Source organism: Neolamprologus brichardi, chromosome 7 (assembly GCF_056152115.1).
Source record: "Neolamprologus brichardi isolate AB-2024 chromosome 7, ASM5615211v1, whole genome shotgun sequence".
NCBI lineage: Eukaryota > Metazoa > Chordata > Actinopteri > Cichliformes > Cichlidae > Neolamprologus > Neolamprologus brichardi.
In genome coordinates, this window is record NC_142110.1 from 65,902,973 (window position 1) to 65,919,885 (window position 16,913).

The window sequence follows — 16,913 nt, forward strand, 5'->3', positions numbered from 1 at the left end:
AGATCGACCGGTAAATTGAGAGCTTCGCTTTTACACTCAGCTCCCTCTTCACCACGACGGACCGGTGCAGCGTTCGCATCACTGCAGCTGCAGCCTCAATCCGTCTGTCGATCTCCGGCTCCCTTCTCCCATCACTCGCGAACAAGACCCCGAGATACTTGAACTCCTCCACTTGGGGCAGGAACTCATCCCCGACCCGGAACAGGGAAACAGGGAACTGATGCGGTCATTTGATATTTTCCATCTTTTTCTGCTGAAGTAAACTGAAGTGTGGATGTGACTTTGTGAAGGGATGTAAAGTTTGGTTGAGCAATCAGAGAAAAGTTCGATCCATGAAATTCCTCACAAGAAGGTTTATTTTATTTGGATTATAGTTTCTGCTGCTGACGTTTTAGTCTGTGTATTTCTTTGGTGGACTTTGAGCATCACAAAGCAGACTGATGGCTCCAGAACAAAATGATCCAGATGGATAAATAGAGATTTGATTCAGAGGTGAATAAACTGCCCCACAAGCATAGTGGTAAAGAGTGGTGGATCTTACCTCTCTCCTCTCTTTGGACAGCACGACAAAGCCGTTGTTGTCGACCAGGTAACAGCTCAGATCCTGAACAGGAAGAAGCAGAAAGATCTCTTTAGGATCTTCTAACACAGAGGATGATTTTTGGTGATGAGCAACGAACAAGAAACAACTGCTGTGTACTTACGGCACTGTCACAGCTGAGAGGACACACACCTTCAATGTCTGAACACTGGAGGAAGGGAAGGAAAAGGAAAGTGTGGAGATTTGAGAGAATTTAGTCTGAATGCTTCTTTTTATGGAAAGTAATAAAACAGTAAAAACAACATAATTCATATAATTAATGTTTACTTACATCTGTGTCGTTGGGCTGCAAGATGAAACAGTGAAAAGAGTGATGCATGAATTAAAATGTAATTATTATAACAAATCAGAGATAATAAGAAACATTAAGCAACATTTATGTTGGCATCCTGCAGAAAACGAAAGCTCGGCTGTGAATCAGTTTCTGCAATAAACACAGAAAATGTATAAGATGCAGGTGAGGATGGATGACAGCAGCTTTCACCCTCACGCTGCTGCAGTTTTTAAATTCAGATTTTTGAATCGAGCTTCCTTAAATGATCCCTTTAATCTGCTTAAACTGTCACAAAGAGCATCTATTTGCATAAAATGTGGTTTTATTTTGGGTCGCACACCATCATTTGGTTTAAGAGCACCGACAGCTTCAGTTTCCACTCGCCAGGATCACTTTTCTGCTATAAAAATGCAAGAAGGCATACTTTTACATCCTGTTTTGAAGGCGAGAACCTCTAATCCCCAAACTTTAAACTCCACCGAGGCTGAGGGGTTTTTACTGTAAGGGAATGACACGTTACGAAGCTCAGAAACTGTAAATCAGCTGCAAGAGAATGTAAATGTGTTGAGTCGGTCGGATGAGTTAGTGTCGGCACTGAAGCTATCCTGTAAATACATTAATCCAGCCCGTCACAGCTGTCAGCTCCTATTAATAACATTATCTACACCATCAACCTCCACGGGACATCTGCAGATATGCTTCTGCTTCAGTTAACTGCAGGGGGGGACGTTTGCAAGGTCAAAGACCTGCGGAGAGAGTGTAACACCAGCCGGCCTTCTGGGGACAACTTTTTCAACAGGATCAAAAGTTTGTAGCCAATTTTCAGCTTATTACACAGCAGGAAGGAAAACTGCAGAGCTCAGTTTGCTTCTATTAGATCTTCACCATCAGGGGGAAAAAATAAAGTCTGTTTCCTAAATTATAAGGGGCTCTTCTTGTGCTCTGCAGTCGTTCCAGTCCATGACAAAGATACCTCTGCTTGGAGTCACTAGGTAGAAATACAGCAGCAATCGTTCCTTCTCTTTATCAGATGGGGAAAAAGGTTTTGTAATTAGCACCTTCTTACATCTATTACAGAGACGATCAAGATCAAAACCATTAACTATTAGATAATGTGTGGCTGGGATTAGGGCTGCCACGATTAGTCGACTAGTCACGATTACGTCGACTATCAAAATCGTCTACGACTGATTTAATAGTCGACGCGTCGTTTGAAGCTTTGTAAGATCACAAAAGCCGCAGGAATAAGTAGCAGGATTTAAGAGTGTAATAACGGACTGAAACAGAAGATGGCAGCACTGCATGTACAAGGATGCCAGCTGCCGTTAAACCCCGAAGAAGAAGAAGCAGCGCAGCCCAGCTCAGTTTCCAACAATGGCGGCAGCTAGTTAGTTTTAATGTTACTCTTATTATTCTTTCTGGGTCACAAAATAAACGTTTAACGTGTTTTTCAGGCGAGAATGTAGCTGTGTAAACCTCAAATATCTGCTCAGTTTATCAAGACACCACATATTTTCAAAAGCGCTCCGACGTTTTTGGAGACGTCTGTTAGCCACTAGCTCGATAGCTAGCCGGGGGCTAGGCTAACTAGAGCCGTGAGAACACCGGACTTCCGGCAAATCGTTTTCAAACCCACCGCAGTCTTTTGCTACTCAGGTTAAACATGATATATGAGTCACTTAGATAACTTAAAAATGTTATTGTTTGGTTTTTTCAGTATTTTATTTGTTCTTGTGTAAATCGGCTGAGTTTATTAAACTCCACCGAAACAATCTGCACATGAAAATTTAATAAACTATCATCTTGTCTTTATTTTTAGTTAGCACATACCTTAAACACTTCAAGCTGTAAGCTAATGATAGTTATATAAGAGCAGATGCTGCTGGTGCAATAAGCTGTAGTTTTATGTACAATGGATGATGATCTGATTTGTCGACTAATCGCAAAAATAATCGGTGACTAGTTGACTATCAAAATAATCGTTTGTGGCAGCCCTAGCTGGGATTTGGTCCTGTTATCTCATGTAGCTCCTGTTCCTCTGATTGGAGACACTATTCCTCACCATGCCAGGTGCTGTCAGGTCAATTTTATGTGGGGATTTTCTCAAAGCTACAGGATAAATACAGTCAGAAACCAGATGAATAATCAAGTTGAAAAGGACGCCACTTTTATTTACTTTTGTCACAATCCTGAACTAATCACACCTCGATATTTTACATGAAAAGGCTGCAGCACCTTCAGACTTGGTGTTGGAGCGCTTTACAGCTCATTTCCACAATGCTGGTTGCTTTGAAACATTTAATGTTCAGTCCTTTTCACAGCTCAGGGAGAGGTTGGAGGGCCAGACTGTTTGGTTCAACCATCTGAGGGATCATCTGCACCACAGTTCATTACAACCAAAGCTCATTGTTATAATTTACTTAAAAGAAATCAACACTCTGTTTTATGTTGGGATAAACAGACGTGATTTACGATGGTGGTCTGCTGTTGTACCAACATCACCCACTTTCTGATATTTCTGTGCAAAAGCTTAATAAGTCCAAGAAGAGACACATGGAGAAGGAAATGTCAAAAATGGGACCTCTTTAGACTAAATGACCCAACAGGACAAACTAAAGAGCACAATCCATTTCTGATGTATTATTAAGAATGAAATCCACTTGCTTCTGACCTTATTGACTTTATTCTATATGCACATTTTGCTTTAATCTTAATGAAAGGTCTGAGAGAATAATCGCCTACACTTAATGATTTCTGCTCTCTAATGAACAAAAAGGAAAATTGAGAAAATGACCTCTGAATCTGGAGGATTATAACTGAACAGTCACAAGAAAGAATCTCTTCTGTGTCCTTGGAAACTTGGTGACATTTGGTGCTGCTTGTTAACTACCTGGAAGACTCTGGCCCAACTGCAGATGAAGCTGCATCTCCACCACGAAGACGTTTATGATCCCACAGGGGGCGGAGATATAAAACTTGGATGGCTTGAAAGCTTATTTACATTTTAGCACCTCTAGCTTAAAATATTCTCAAAAGTCTGCACTGTTTCAGATCAAACCTGCAACAGCAGACAGTTTGTACAAGGTCACAGCCAGAATACAATTCAGCAGGGAATAAGGATGCTAAAAACAAACCTCTGTTTGTCCTCTGATACTGTATATTCAGTCAGATCTTAGTTTTTATATCGGAGGACATAGAAAAGTAACACAACTGTGAATCGGTTACTCTTCAATTCTGTTCTGCAATGAAGTTATCAGTGCTGTAACATCAATATCCAATCAATGCCAGACTCCCACCAGGGGCATGTTGAGGAAGTCTCTGTGTTCAGGGTCAATTTAGCAGAATTTGACAGAAAACTAGTGCCGTGGTCTTTAAAATCCCAGCTGCTCCATCCATTGAAAATGATGGTGTGAATGAGAGTTCTGTAACAGGAAGTGCATGTTTCATTTCACCAAATCAGGGCAGGAAATAAGAAAGAATCAAAGAAATTAAAATACATCCGCATATTTTATCCATTTTAGAAAAAAGGCCATTAAAGCCTTTGAGCTAATGGCAACGTCAGCTTGAGTTGAGCTAATGCTAACGTCAGCTTGAGTTGAGCTAATGCTAACGTCAGCTTGAGTTGAGCTAATGCTAACGTCAGCTTGAGTTGAGCTAATTCTAACGTCAGCTTGAGTTGAGCTAATGGCAACGTCAGCTTGAGTTGAGCTAATGCTAACGTCAGCTTGAGTTGAGCTAATGCTAACGTCAGCTTGAGTTGAGCTAATGCCAACGTCAGCTTGAGTTGAGCTAATGCTAACGTCAGCTTGAGTTGAGCTAATGCCAACGTCAGCTTGAGTTGAGCTAATGCTAACGTCAGCTTGAGTTGAGCTGCTGGGGCCTCAGTCTTGACTGGCAGGTGTTTGTCTTTGCAGTTTGTTGCTCCAGTTCATCTTTCTCATACACACAAATTTACAAATACCAGTTTCATAAGCCAACTGTTTTCTTTTTTTAGAGATATTTAATTAATTAATAAAAGTCAAATACAAAGCCCATTCGAAGTCAGAACTATGTCAGTCGCTATGTTAAATATAAATTAAAAACAGAGCTAGAGCACTTAACCCTTTATTTAGAAACTGCACAAAAGGAAAAAGTGGGTTGCAAAGAGGGTTGCACATGTGCAACAAATAAAGCAGCTAACTATACCAACTACAGTATATCAGATATACCAGTTAAATGTGTGGTAGGATGTGGGCTGGCATGAGACTCAAATATATTTAGCAACTGATTTTAGTGTCTTTTTTCTTTGTCTTTTTCACTCCTCCAATACGCTCTGCTGTCCTCCATGCTCTTATTTTGAAAGTTCCATCTCTGATATTAAGAAATCCTCAGCCCCGGTGTGGCATTTGTCATCCTGCAGTCTGACAGACATCAAATCCAGTATCTTGAACTGTTGCAGTATCTATTTCTGCTCGGAAGAACCACTGCAAGGTGGATGGCCTCTCTAAGCGGACCCTGCATTTGGTTTGAAATTAACTCGTAACTTAAAGTGCTTGATTTGAACAGATGCTGCTGCCTGTCACATTATTCTGACAAATTCATATGGTGATCCCTAACTGAGAGATTATGAGAGAAAATCTCTACATGCAAACAGCAACGGTTACAAAATAAGGAATTAGAAACATTTCAAAGGTTTTGGTAAGTGAGCAAATGCCTGGCTGTGATGGCCCATAAAGGTACACTTAAAACACAATCTCCACCTTTAACTGGTTTGTGTTCCTGTAGTCCTCTTCAGGCCACCTTTTAAGGGAAAAGTCACTTAAACTTCCTGTCAACCTCTAGACAATAAACACGGGTCAATGAAATGACCCCAAAAATGAAAGAAATCAGACAATGTGTGTTTGTGTGAAAGTGAGTCCTGCGGTCACCTGCTTGGCGATGGCCCAGAACCGCTTTTCCAGCCAATCCAAGGACATCTGCAGCCCGACAGCTAAAAATAGAAAACACACAGAGACACGCGCAGCATTAAGACAGACACAGGGTAAGATGGACTCTGCAGAGGCTGTGTTTGTGGAGGAAAGGGAGGTGGACAGGAAATCGATTCGACCCTCGGTTCACCTCTGTCGTGTCCTGACGCCAATGAAGGGATGTAAACACTGATGAGCCTGATGGTGTGTGTGCTCCCTGCAGGCTGGGTAATGACACGTCTCTCGGTAATGCTCTGTAGCAGCTTCATTACTGTGAGCATCAGACTGTAGTACACAGCAAGCATTTAGGAGCAAGTTGAATGGGGACCAGTTTATACTCTGCTGAGAATACGTGTCGAGTTAAATCTGGGCTGATGTGTCTAAAGACTTCACTAAAACTCAGTTGACCACTTGCTGAAACCTTCGCCTGAATAACATTGGTTCAATTAGTGTGTACGAACTGTAACTCAAAGCAGATTCATCTAGTGTTTTTCTAGAGTAGCTCTACATGATTCATAGTTTAAATGAATCCTTTATATTTCAATGTATATTAAACAAATATGCGGGACTGCTTTCTTTAATTTTTGCAGTATTGCTAAAGTCAGAGTGATGCTGAAAAATAATTTCATTTATTTATTACTTCCAGGCTGGACGACTGTAATTCATTATTATCAGGAAGTCCTAAAAACTCCCTGAAAAGCCTTCAGTTAATCCAAAATGCTGCAGCAAGAGTCCTGACAGGGACTAGAAAGAGAGAGCAGATTTCTACTGTTTTGGCTTCCTGTTAAATCCAGAATTCAAAATCCTGCTCCTCACATACAAGGTCTTAAATAATCAGGCCCCATCTTATCTTAATGACCTTGTAGTACCATGTCACCCTATTAGAGCACTTCGCTCTCGCTCTGCAGGCCTACTTGTTGTTCCTAGAGTATTTAAAAGTAGAATGGGAGGCAGAGCCTTCAGTTTTCAGGCCCCTCTTCTGTGGAACCAGCTTCCAGTTTGGATTCAGGAGACAGACACTATCTCTACTTTTAAGATTAGGCTTCAAACTTTCCATTTTTTGCTAAAGCATATAGTTAGGGCTGGACCAGGTGACCCTGAATCCTCCCTTAGTTATGCTGCAATAGATGTAGGCTGCCGGGGGATTCCCATGATGCATTGAGTTTTTCCTTTCCAGTCACCTTTCTCACTCACTATGTATTAACAGACCTCTCTGCATTGAATCATATCTGTTATTAATCTCTGTCTCTCTTCCACAGCATGTCTTTATCCTGTCTTCCTTCTCTCACCCCAACCAATCACAGCAGATGGCCCCGCCCCTCCCTGAGCCTGGTTCTGCCGGAGGTTTCTTCCTGTTAAAAGGGAGTTTTTCCTTCCCACTGTCGCCAAAGTGCTTGCTCATAGGGGGTCATATGATTGTTGGGTTTTTCTATGTATCTATGAAGCGCCTTGAGGCGACTTTTGTTGTGATTTGGCGCTATATAAATAAAATTGAATTGAATTGAATTGAAGTGTGAGTGAGTTAAAAATGTGCCAACCTGACAGCCAATCACTGATCTTGGTCTGACAAGATCAGGACACTGTAGCCATCCCTGTAAGTACATATAAGTACAGTAGTCCTATAATGCACTTTCATTTAGTTTGTGTTTGTTTGCTTTTGAGCTGGTTTAAGCTGATGTTTTTTTCATTTCTGTCACGCTGTAGAAACAAACCAAAGCATCTAAAGCAGGTAAAGCCTTACATGGTGTATGGAAGGCTAAATTGTAGGTAGTCTGAGGTAATTTGTTCTTTGGCATCAGTAAAACATCCCTAAAAGGCCTTCAGCTAATCTAAAAGTATGAGGCAATGAATGCATTTTGCACTGATTGTTTGTTCCCTGCAGAATTGATTTCAAATATTATTAATTAAGCCCAGAGATTTCTAACCCAAAGTTATTAATCAGATCTGCCTCCTCTCTCAGCACGAGTCTCCACGATGACTCGTTCCTTTTTGTTTTGAGGTTAAAACTGGTACAAACGGATCTGAAAGGATTCCTTTGTTATGACTGAAGAGATGAAAGTTTCAAACCCTGCCATCACTTAAAACACTTTTAAACCCTTCTTTTGAAAAATTACTTTTTGTGAGTCATGACATTTCATATTGCTTTACCCTTCATCTTTTCAGTGCTTTAACTATAGGATATTTTTTAAAAATACTTTTCCAGGAATCGTCATTTTTATGGTGAAAGTAAAAGCTGATAACTAATTAAAAAGCTGCTTTCATCTGTCTTAAACTCTTGGTCTATGTTTTAATTACCACCATCCATTTCAAAGGTAAAAGTGCTGTGTGAGAAGAAAAAGCTTGATGGATGAGAACAATTACACAGCTAATGGACAAGGAAAGTGAGAATAAGACTTGAACAAAAACACTATCAACCTGCAAAATATTCTTCTTAGTGCTCTATAACTAACAACAAGGACACTCGAAGATGTAACCGTCACCGTAAATGAGAGTCAGTAAGTGTGCACAGATCTGAATGGATTTAAGCTCACATGCTGGGTTATTGTGAAGATATTTCAAACAAAGTCTAACATTGCAACAAAAAAGGTGATCGGAAGTTCACTGGAGGCGCCGAGAGAGGCACTGCTGAAGGCCTTTAACCCTTTAAGACCTACCATAGAACCAAGTCCGCCAGAGCTTATATTATATTTTTACATGCTGTGGAGCCATTTTTGGGAGCACTTCAAGTTGCTATACATCAATACAACCATTATAGCCCAGATTTTAATAATATGTCTGCATTAAGTGCATAGTAATTACATAAATTGCAAAAAAGTGCAATAAACTACAAAAAAATGTAAAATCGTTTTTGTTTTTTTAACATATATTTCTAGTTAGAGAAATTTAAGAGGCTTATCCCTCAAAACTGTAAATACAAAAAAGTTGCACAAAATAGTTTCCCACCACAGGAAATTTATTTTGAGTGTCTTCATAGTTTCATTTTTGAAATACACCAATTTTTATATACTGCAGGAAAAACGAAAATAAATATTATAATGCAAATTTGCAAAAAAGCAGCATATGCATCAAAATAAACTATTTCCAGCAGTGCAATATGAGTCCTAAGCATCCCAGAAACGACACAGAAAGTCATAAAGTCAAAGATAACTTTTAAAAACACCAGTATAGGCTCATGAGGCCCTGATGGTAAAAAACTACATTTCCGCGAAAATGACGTCACTTCCGGTTTCGGGCAGGTCATGGCGGACATGCGATAGTTCACGCTGATGGACTAGGAAGTGTTACGAACAGCTGATCGGATCAGCAAAGCGTGTTTCTGGAATATTATGTTTTTGTTTTTGCAAGTGCTTTTTATGCAGTTTTTGCAAAGTTATATGTGGAAGGAAACTGTGACCGAGGACAAGCTGATGGCATAAGATGTAAGTACAACTCCTCCGGTTTCATATGCAAAAAAAATTATTGCGCTAGCTTACGTGGTTGCAGAGCTACCGGGATTTAAAAATAGTTATGCAAAACAGAGCGTGCGTGCCCGCTCTGACCGGCTTTAAAGGGTTAATGAGCAGTAATGAATGAGTGTCTACAAGGTGGACAGGAGGAACACGTTATAGTTGTCGGGAACAGATGGACACGGGAAACAAAGGAAATCAATCGAAACAACAACATCGAAAATTAGGAAAAGAAAACTGGATCAACTTCTGCTTTGTCGTCAGAGTGAATGATCTCGTTACCATTCGTGCCAGCACGGGGCATTTCAAAGTAGAGTGTGAGGCAGACACCTCTCCTGTGGAGCCAGCTCCCAGCTTGCTTTCAGGAGACACACACCCTCTCTACTCTTAAGATCAAAGTTTTCCTTTTTGATACATTTAGGGCTGGATAGGTGGTCCTGAACCCTCCCTTATTTATTCTGATAAATGAGCCCAGTCAATACTGGATTTTGACAAAAATTGAAGCAAGCATCTCCGCCCTCCGTATATTACTTGGTAACCTCCCCGTTACAGGACCTGTGGGAGTCGTTTCACCTCGCAGCAACTTAATATCTGAAACTGTTTTTGTCACTTTCATAATGAAAACTCTTCTTCACGCAGGCAGCTGGTCTGCAGCCTACAGATGAGAGATACGAGGCGGCGCGTCGAGCCTCTTGTGTTCTGGTATTATTGGAAAAGCCGAGCAGCCGTAAAACCTTTTATTTGTGGTCATTGCTTGTTATCGAGCTGCTAGTTATTGAGCCTTCCACCGACTGCAGACTCTGCTCTGATGCTGCAGTACGAAGAGAAAATAATACACGTTTGTCCGTTTGGTTGCTGCAGAGAGTTTCATCTCCATTCCTACACATTAGTCTAGTTTCTGAAGAACAGAGAATACTCAGTACTAATTGGCTGTGCAGAGGCAATGAGGCACCTCGCCGCGCTTTTAATACCAAACCGCAACTCATCATTAACGATCTCTGACACACTGACCTCCAACGTTTTACTTTGAGCCACATTTTTGCTCCTGGTTCTGCTGTGCTGCTGAGAACTGTGCAGTTTGTGATCCAGAGACTCTCTCCGTTTTGTTCGGGTTGATTAAAGATCTTTCGACTTCGAGCTTTTGATGTCTTCAAGCTGAAAGATGCTAGTCCATCCTGTGGGAAGAACTGCATTTGCCTCCCTCACAGGAACTGATTGTTTGTTCATTCATTCTCACCTCGTTCAATACAAATACCCAGCATAAAGTACTCTAAGAGCTTCCTAACAATCCAAGAAATATCTGTATAAACCTAAGTGGAAACTGTCTCTGGCAGCATTGGACCTGACAAAGTGTTTTCAGCTCATTTGGTGGTTCTGCTCAGTTTTAAGGCGTGCTATAGTGAGCACATTGATTAGCTGTCTGGACACCATTTTACCCTCATTTTTGCTCTTATTAGTTTCCAGAGTAAGAGGCATAAAAAGCCCCTTTACACTCTCTTGGCAGCCAGAAATGGAAAGACTAGAATGAAACGAGTATTTTGCAGATAAAAAGCTGATTTAGATATTCCCCACAGAGAGTGGTGGAGACTGAAAACAGAGCTCAAAGAAGTCATGTGCAGGAAGGCTGTTTGGTTTTTCATGTTACAGGTAATGTTGCCAGTGGACTTGCTAAGTATCTTATCTAGGGATGCACCGATACCGATACTGGTATCGGGGCCGATACTGTAAAATGTGTGTGTACTCATACTCGTAAAAGTTAACCGATACCATGAACCGATACTAACTTATTTCATTAATCAGAGGGTGGCTTGTCATTTCTGTTGTAGTTTTTTAGATTGGCCACTAGGGGGACATCCCGCGCTAAACAGGCACAGGGTTAGACGAGTGAGACTGGCAGCTCCAGATAAAAAAGAGAAACTGGAGGCTGCTGTAGCTAGGCTAAACAAAATGTCAGCAGTGTGGAACAGCCAACTTTAACTCAGGTTTTGGAAAAGCGATGAAAAATGTCAAGAGAAAATCCACGGGCAGTTAAAATAACAGAGGCTCTGACTCATTTTATCGCTCTGGATGACCAGCCAATGCCGGTCGTGGAAAACATAGGATTGCACCGTCTTCTCAGCATACTCGAGCTGTGATATGAAATTCCCAGCCGCCCACACATCAGGGAGATAATGGTGCCAAAACTTTCTGAAGAGGTAAAGACAAGCAGTGTGTGCGCGATGTCAGTCCTCGGTTTAACGGCACAGTGGACTGATGATCCACGGGCAGATGAGGAGTTTGTTCGTCAATGCCAAATACTTTCGTTATTTTGTTTGTTTGTTTACAATATGGACACTCTGCAACAATTTAAAAGTTTATTTTATTCTCAAACCTAATTTGTATTTATTTTATTCCAAACAGAAGTGTTTATTTATTATTCTGAAAGCTCGAGACAGTGCCAATAGTTCAGTGATATTTTGTTAAATTACAATAATTTAACAGAAGTGCTTATTTTTCACTTGAAATTTTTTTGTGGTCATTTTTATTAAGATAATATTTATTATCGGCAGAGAATAAAATAAAACCTGTCTTCCAATTCAGTGTGTGTGTGTTAGAAGTATCGGTTTTTGTACTCTGTATCGGCAAGTACTCAGATCCAAGTATCGTATCGGTTTGAAAAAATTGGTATCATTGCATCCCTAATCTTAACTCCAGACTCTGCAGCTGCTGGCAAATGAATCATTGACCTCTTCAGAATAATCTGACTGACAGAAGTATCTTTGGTAGTGTGTCTGTGAAGATTCTCAGTCATCCAGGTCATCGTAGTCTAAAGAGCAGTGTTGGGTAAGTTACCTGAAATTAGTAACTTAGTTACATTACTAGTTACTTCTATCAAAAGTAACTCAGTTACTTCAAGTTATTCGTTACTTTCAAAGTAACTAGTTACTAGGGAAAGTAACTTTGGTTTTACTCAGAATTCTCTTGTTAATGTGTTGCTTCCATAACTTTGCCAGTCTTCTAGCTTGCTTACTTGCCACAAGTGCACTGTGCCACCTACCAATAGAAAGGAAAAGATAATGTGCATATTTCCACGAGAGAAATCCCACGCCTGGACCGTCGTCGACCGCCGCCATGATTCTAGCCTACGTCACAGCGTCATGTGCGCTTTTTACATCCAAAATCTGCAGTCGTGGTGCTTTGATTGTACTCAGAACTCGGAAATTCTGCCTTCTGAATAGGAAGATGTAGGTAACACCAGACTGCAGATGAGCTGCATACAGGGCTGGACTGGGACAAAAAATCGGCCCGGGCATTGTGACTGACCAGCCCACCATTATAGGAAAAATCATAAAGCCTTTGAATGAAAACAAATGCTGTTGTGACAGTGATGTACACTGTTTTGATGGTATATATGCATCAATCTATCAATCGTTTGTTGTAAGATTCAGATAATTATTTTTTAAAAGCTAGACATTTTAAATGAGAATAAGAAAGAAAAGTATTTCTTTGTGCCCCCCTCTCCCTGTTAATGCCCTACCTGGCCCCCTGGCAAAACTTTGCTAGATCCGCCCCTGCACAGTTACCAGCTGTCAGCTACTTAGAAAAGGATCCTGGTGTTATTTGTCTCTCAGAAACAGTTCATAACTTCAACTCATTCGTGTCACCTAAAAGGTAAACCTGTTTCTCCATCACCTGTTCAGCTCTGATGATTCAGTAAGGACGTCTCCTGGTTTCATCTTCATGTTTCCCTCTCACCACATATCCAAACTGATATCATGACCAGCAAAAGCGTCTGGACTTCTTTAAGTTGCTTGAAGACGTTTCACCTCTCATCCAAGAAGCTTCTTCAGTTCTAAGGTCAAATGGTGGAGAGTCCCAGATTTTAAGCCCTATGGGAGTGTCCCCAAGAGGGTCACGAACCCCCTATTGATCCTCTGCCTAATCAAACAAGCCAAGGTGTGAAAACGGGTGTAGGTCACAATCAGTCAAGGTTTCGGGTGCCCTCCTCTATCATGTGACTTACTGAGGTCAGATAGCCCAGGATCTGAGTGGGCGGATTATAGATGGCAGACGGTTGGTGTCGTAAACCACCGCCTCTGTTCAAAGATGGTCGCTCACAGTGGACATAGATGGCTTCTTTTACTCCTCTTTCAAACTATCTGTCTTCTCTGTCCTAAATGTGAACATCCGTCCAAAAACAGCGGCAAAAGAGAAGAATGATTGGACGGATGAAGTTGATCTGTCACTGTTGGATGGGGAAACAGGCACCAGCACGCTAATAATGAACAGAGCCCTGCTGATAAAGAGAAAATTGCAGATAGGCGTAACGTTAGACTTCATTTAGCCACAGGCTAAACAACAACAGCTCCTAATAGGGGTAAGATGATATTTCTTACATGCATTTTACACTAAAATGTCCCATTTGGGTAGATAAATATGTGAAAGTATAAAAGTAAAGGCACAGATGTGAACATAACTGTAATCTTAGGGATTAAAAGATGATGTCACATCAATATTGTGCCTAAAATTTGTTTCTGCTAGTCCCAAAAAACAATCAGCTTCTGCCAGTTCAAAGGTTGCTGGCTGCAGGTTGATGATGCAGCCTTTGGACAGCGAGGAAATTCTGTCTGTACTTTAAGAGAGTACAGTACTGGGACGCCCCCCCGAGCTCAGTGTGTAATAGCAGGCTCGTAGCAGAAGGGGGAAATGTGACACTGCATTTGTGTTTGGGGAGTGTCCTGACCTTTGGGTCTTTTAAACCTCTTAAGGCATCACTCTCAGTCATTCCTCTAAAATAACCTCTCTGCAGACTCAGTGGTCTGCGGCTTTGCTCAGCCGTTTGATTTCATTTCTCCGTTTTTTTCTCCTGTCCTGTCAGCAGCGTCCTTATCGCCGCCCTTCACGGCTGCAGCTGAACTGTTTCTGCTGCAGTCTGCAAGGACGGGACAAAACAAGCAGCACATTTATTCATGCTTCTTGACGTAAAGTAAAAATACACACAAATACCGAGGGATTCATGTAACAGTTATTCTCCATTTGTCTCTGAGTATTTTAATCTGTAGCTGAAGCCTGCGTTTTATTTTAATAGACCACCAACTTCTCGTTTGTGTTGAGTGTGCTGAAAAAGTGAGAGCTCCACTCGCATAAAATTTTTATGATCCAATTTATTGTCAGCTCTGTTTATAGTGTTAATCTTATTCTTTAATATTCCATATACTTATGCATACCTTTGCTGGCCTGTACATATGAATTTCTACCTACAGTAGCAATCTTTGAAAATTCCTCTTATTGTTTTTGATAACTGCATTTGTAGTTTCTGGATCGTGCTACAGTGTTGCTGAGGTAAGATGATTTCACCACAGTGATCAATATAGTTTATCTAACCCGTTTTTATGAATGTGAAATGCAAATCTGACGATGCAGTAAGAGCCCCGAGTGGCCTGCTCTGTTTTTCTTTATCTTTACTTAGAAAATATGTGTTTTATTTTCCTGGCCGATGCTTGTGTAGTTCAGCCTCTGTGCATCTGCTATTTCATCTTTCACTGTGCTTCAGTAAGACTCATTATTTTTAGTTCAGTCAGGACCACGTTAGTACAAAGAGGGGGGTTATTTCCTTCTCTTTCCATTTCACTAATTTATACTTGTCAGCATGTCTCTGTTCAGAGCCCTCCCTGCTCGTCCACAGAGAGGCAAACCCCGCTACACAGACCACAGCAGGCACTGATAGCAGCAGCAGATATAACACTGATGAAGTCACACAGCTTGAAAAGGCGGAGCTGGGTTGCAAAGCAGGCTGCAGAGCCCCAGTAACAGTCAGGCTATGGCCCGAGACAAACAGAGACAACCAATCAGAGGTGAGACCCGAGTGCCTGACAGGTGGTTCCAGAAGGTTGCTTGCGAGGGGGAAATTGGTGAAAAAGAGGTATATGGTGCTGCTGCTTGTGATTGCTTTTATCAGGTTGCCGTGGTTGATTGTAGTTTGTATTAAAGACTCTGACTTTGAAAGTAAAAGTTGGTCCATTTAAAATGCACTAGTTTCAGCTTAAAATTTTATATTAAAAAGCGAACATTCTCAATTTTTGGTTGGTATCACTGTTTTTAAAGTTAATCCTTGGTGGTTAGTTAGCAAGTGCATTTAGACAAGTGCAATCAGCCAGCACCAAGTGGTCGGGTCATACATATTTTCCCTCACAGAGGTTGGAGATTAACAGAAAACTGACATGGTTTTAGAAATGCATATTTCAGCATCTGGCAGCGGAGAGCTAACGTAGCACGGAGGATGCTAACTGCAAGGATCAACAGTTTGGAGGTATTGCACATCGTCACATACACCAAGAGCTTCTCTCTGACTGTGTACGAAAGGTTTTGACTTAGCTCGTTAACTCATTATGTCCTGGGGAAGCCCAAACGTCCTCGCTCTCCTTTCAACATCTTCATGTCGGAACAGGAGGAGGCTAAAGGAATGACGTCTCAGGCTAAGATGAAGTCGCTGTTGGAGGACTGGAGGAATCTCTTCAGCCATCAGAAACAGGTCTACACGCAGCTCGCTGAGGATGACAAGATTCGCTACAAGAATGAGATGAAGTCGTGGGAGGACCACATGGTGGACATCGGAAGAGAAGACCTCATCCGAGAGCGGACCCTGTCTACCAAGAAGAAACCTGCTGCGAGAGCCAAGAAGGCCACAAAGAAGGCAACAAAGAAGGCAACAAAGAAGGCAACAAAGAAGGTAACAACGAAGGCTGTGGGTGGAAACTTTAATTAAGCTGATGTAACAAGTTGTCATCGACACATTATTTTATGCCACCTGTGTATGATTGTCTAATTATTAAGTAATTTTCCTTTCTTTTCTTTTTTATTTCACTAACAAAGAGAAATTCAGTACATTTATATTCTTGAATGTGATACACGTTTGGTATGCTTTGTTGCTAAGTGAGGAGAGAAGTGTTTAAGTCGAGCCTAACGTTGCCTCAAACATAAAAGGATGAGTCTCAGCATTTTCCTGAAACTGATAAATAAAGTTTATTCCAGGGACGTCAAACTCACTGCACAGTAAATCCCTGATATATTTAAATTGAAGGAAAAAAAGTGTAATTTCAATAATTAATCTATTTTTTTCCCTACATGACAAAGAAATGCTGCTGTAGTGCATTAAAAGTCTGTCAAGCATGACTCTTTGGGCATAAATTGTAAGAAATGAATGTGTAAAATTACAGACAAGGTCCTGTTAGCTCATTGCACATACTTTCTTGTAATTATAAAATGGAACATTTTGCTTTTTTTCACAGTCCATTGTCCATTTTTTACTGAAACCACACTGTTAAAATCAGAAATTTAATAGTTTAATAGTTTAATCATTTATATAGCACATTTAATTACAACAGGAGCGTTGACCAAAGTGCTGTACAAGAATACAACATACCTAATAAAACAACTTAGAGTATTAAAAGCAAACACCAAATATAAATTAACAAGTAACTCTCATGCTGTATTAAAAGCCAATAAATAAAAATGCGTTTTAAGATAAGATTTAAAAAGATTGACAGTGGGAGCCTGTCTGATGTGTAGGGGTAAATTATTCCACAGCTTGGGCGCTACGACTGCAAATGCTCGATCACCTCTATGAACCAGCCTCGACCTTGGTACACTTAAAAGCAAAAGATCAC

General features: G+C 40.8%; 1 protein-coding gene across 1 annotated transcript in view; it reads right to left on the reverse strand.

Annotated features, from left to right (window-relative positions):
• LOC102777031 (voltage-dependent calcium channel subunit alpha-2/delta-4-like) overlaps positions 1–16,913 on the reverse strand; it is a 124,489-nt gene that overhangs the window by 19,834 nt on the left and 87,742 nt on the right. The window contains exons 29-32 of the mRNA XM_087844161.1: positions 5,783–5,844; positions 873–887; positions 705–749; positions 542–604 (exon numbers count right to left, since the gene is read on the reverse strand). Coding sequence (XP_087700287.1) covers positions 542–604; positions 705–749; positions 873–887; positions 5,783–5,844 — 185 coding nt within the window. The remainder of the gene's footprint in view (positions 1–541; positions 605–704; positions 750–872; positions 888–5,782; positions 5,845–16,913) is intronic.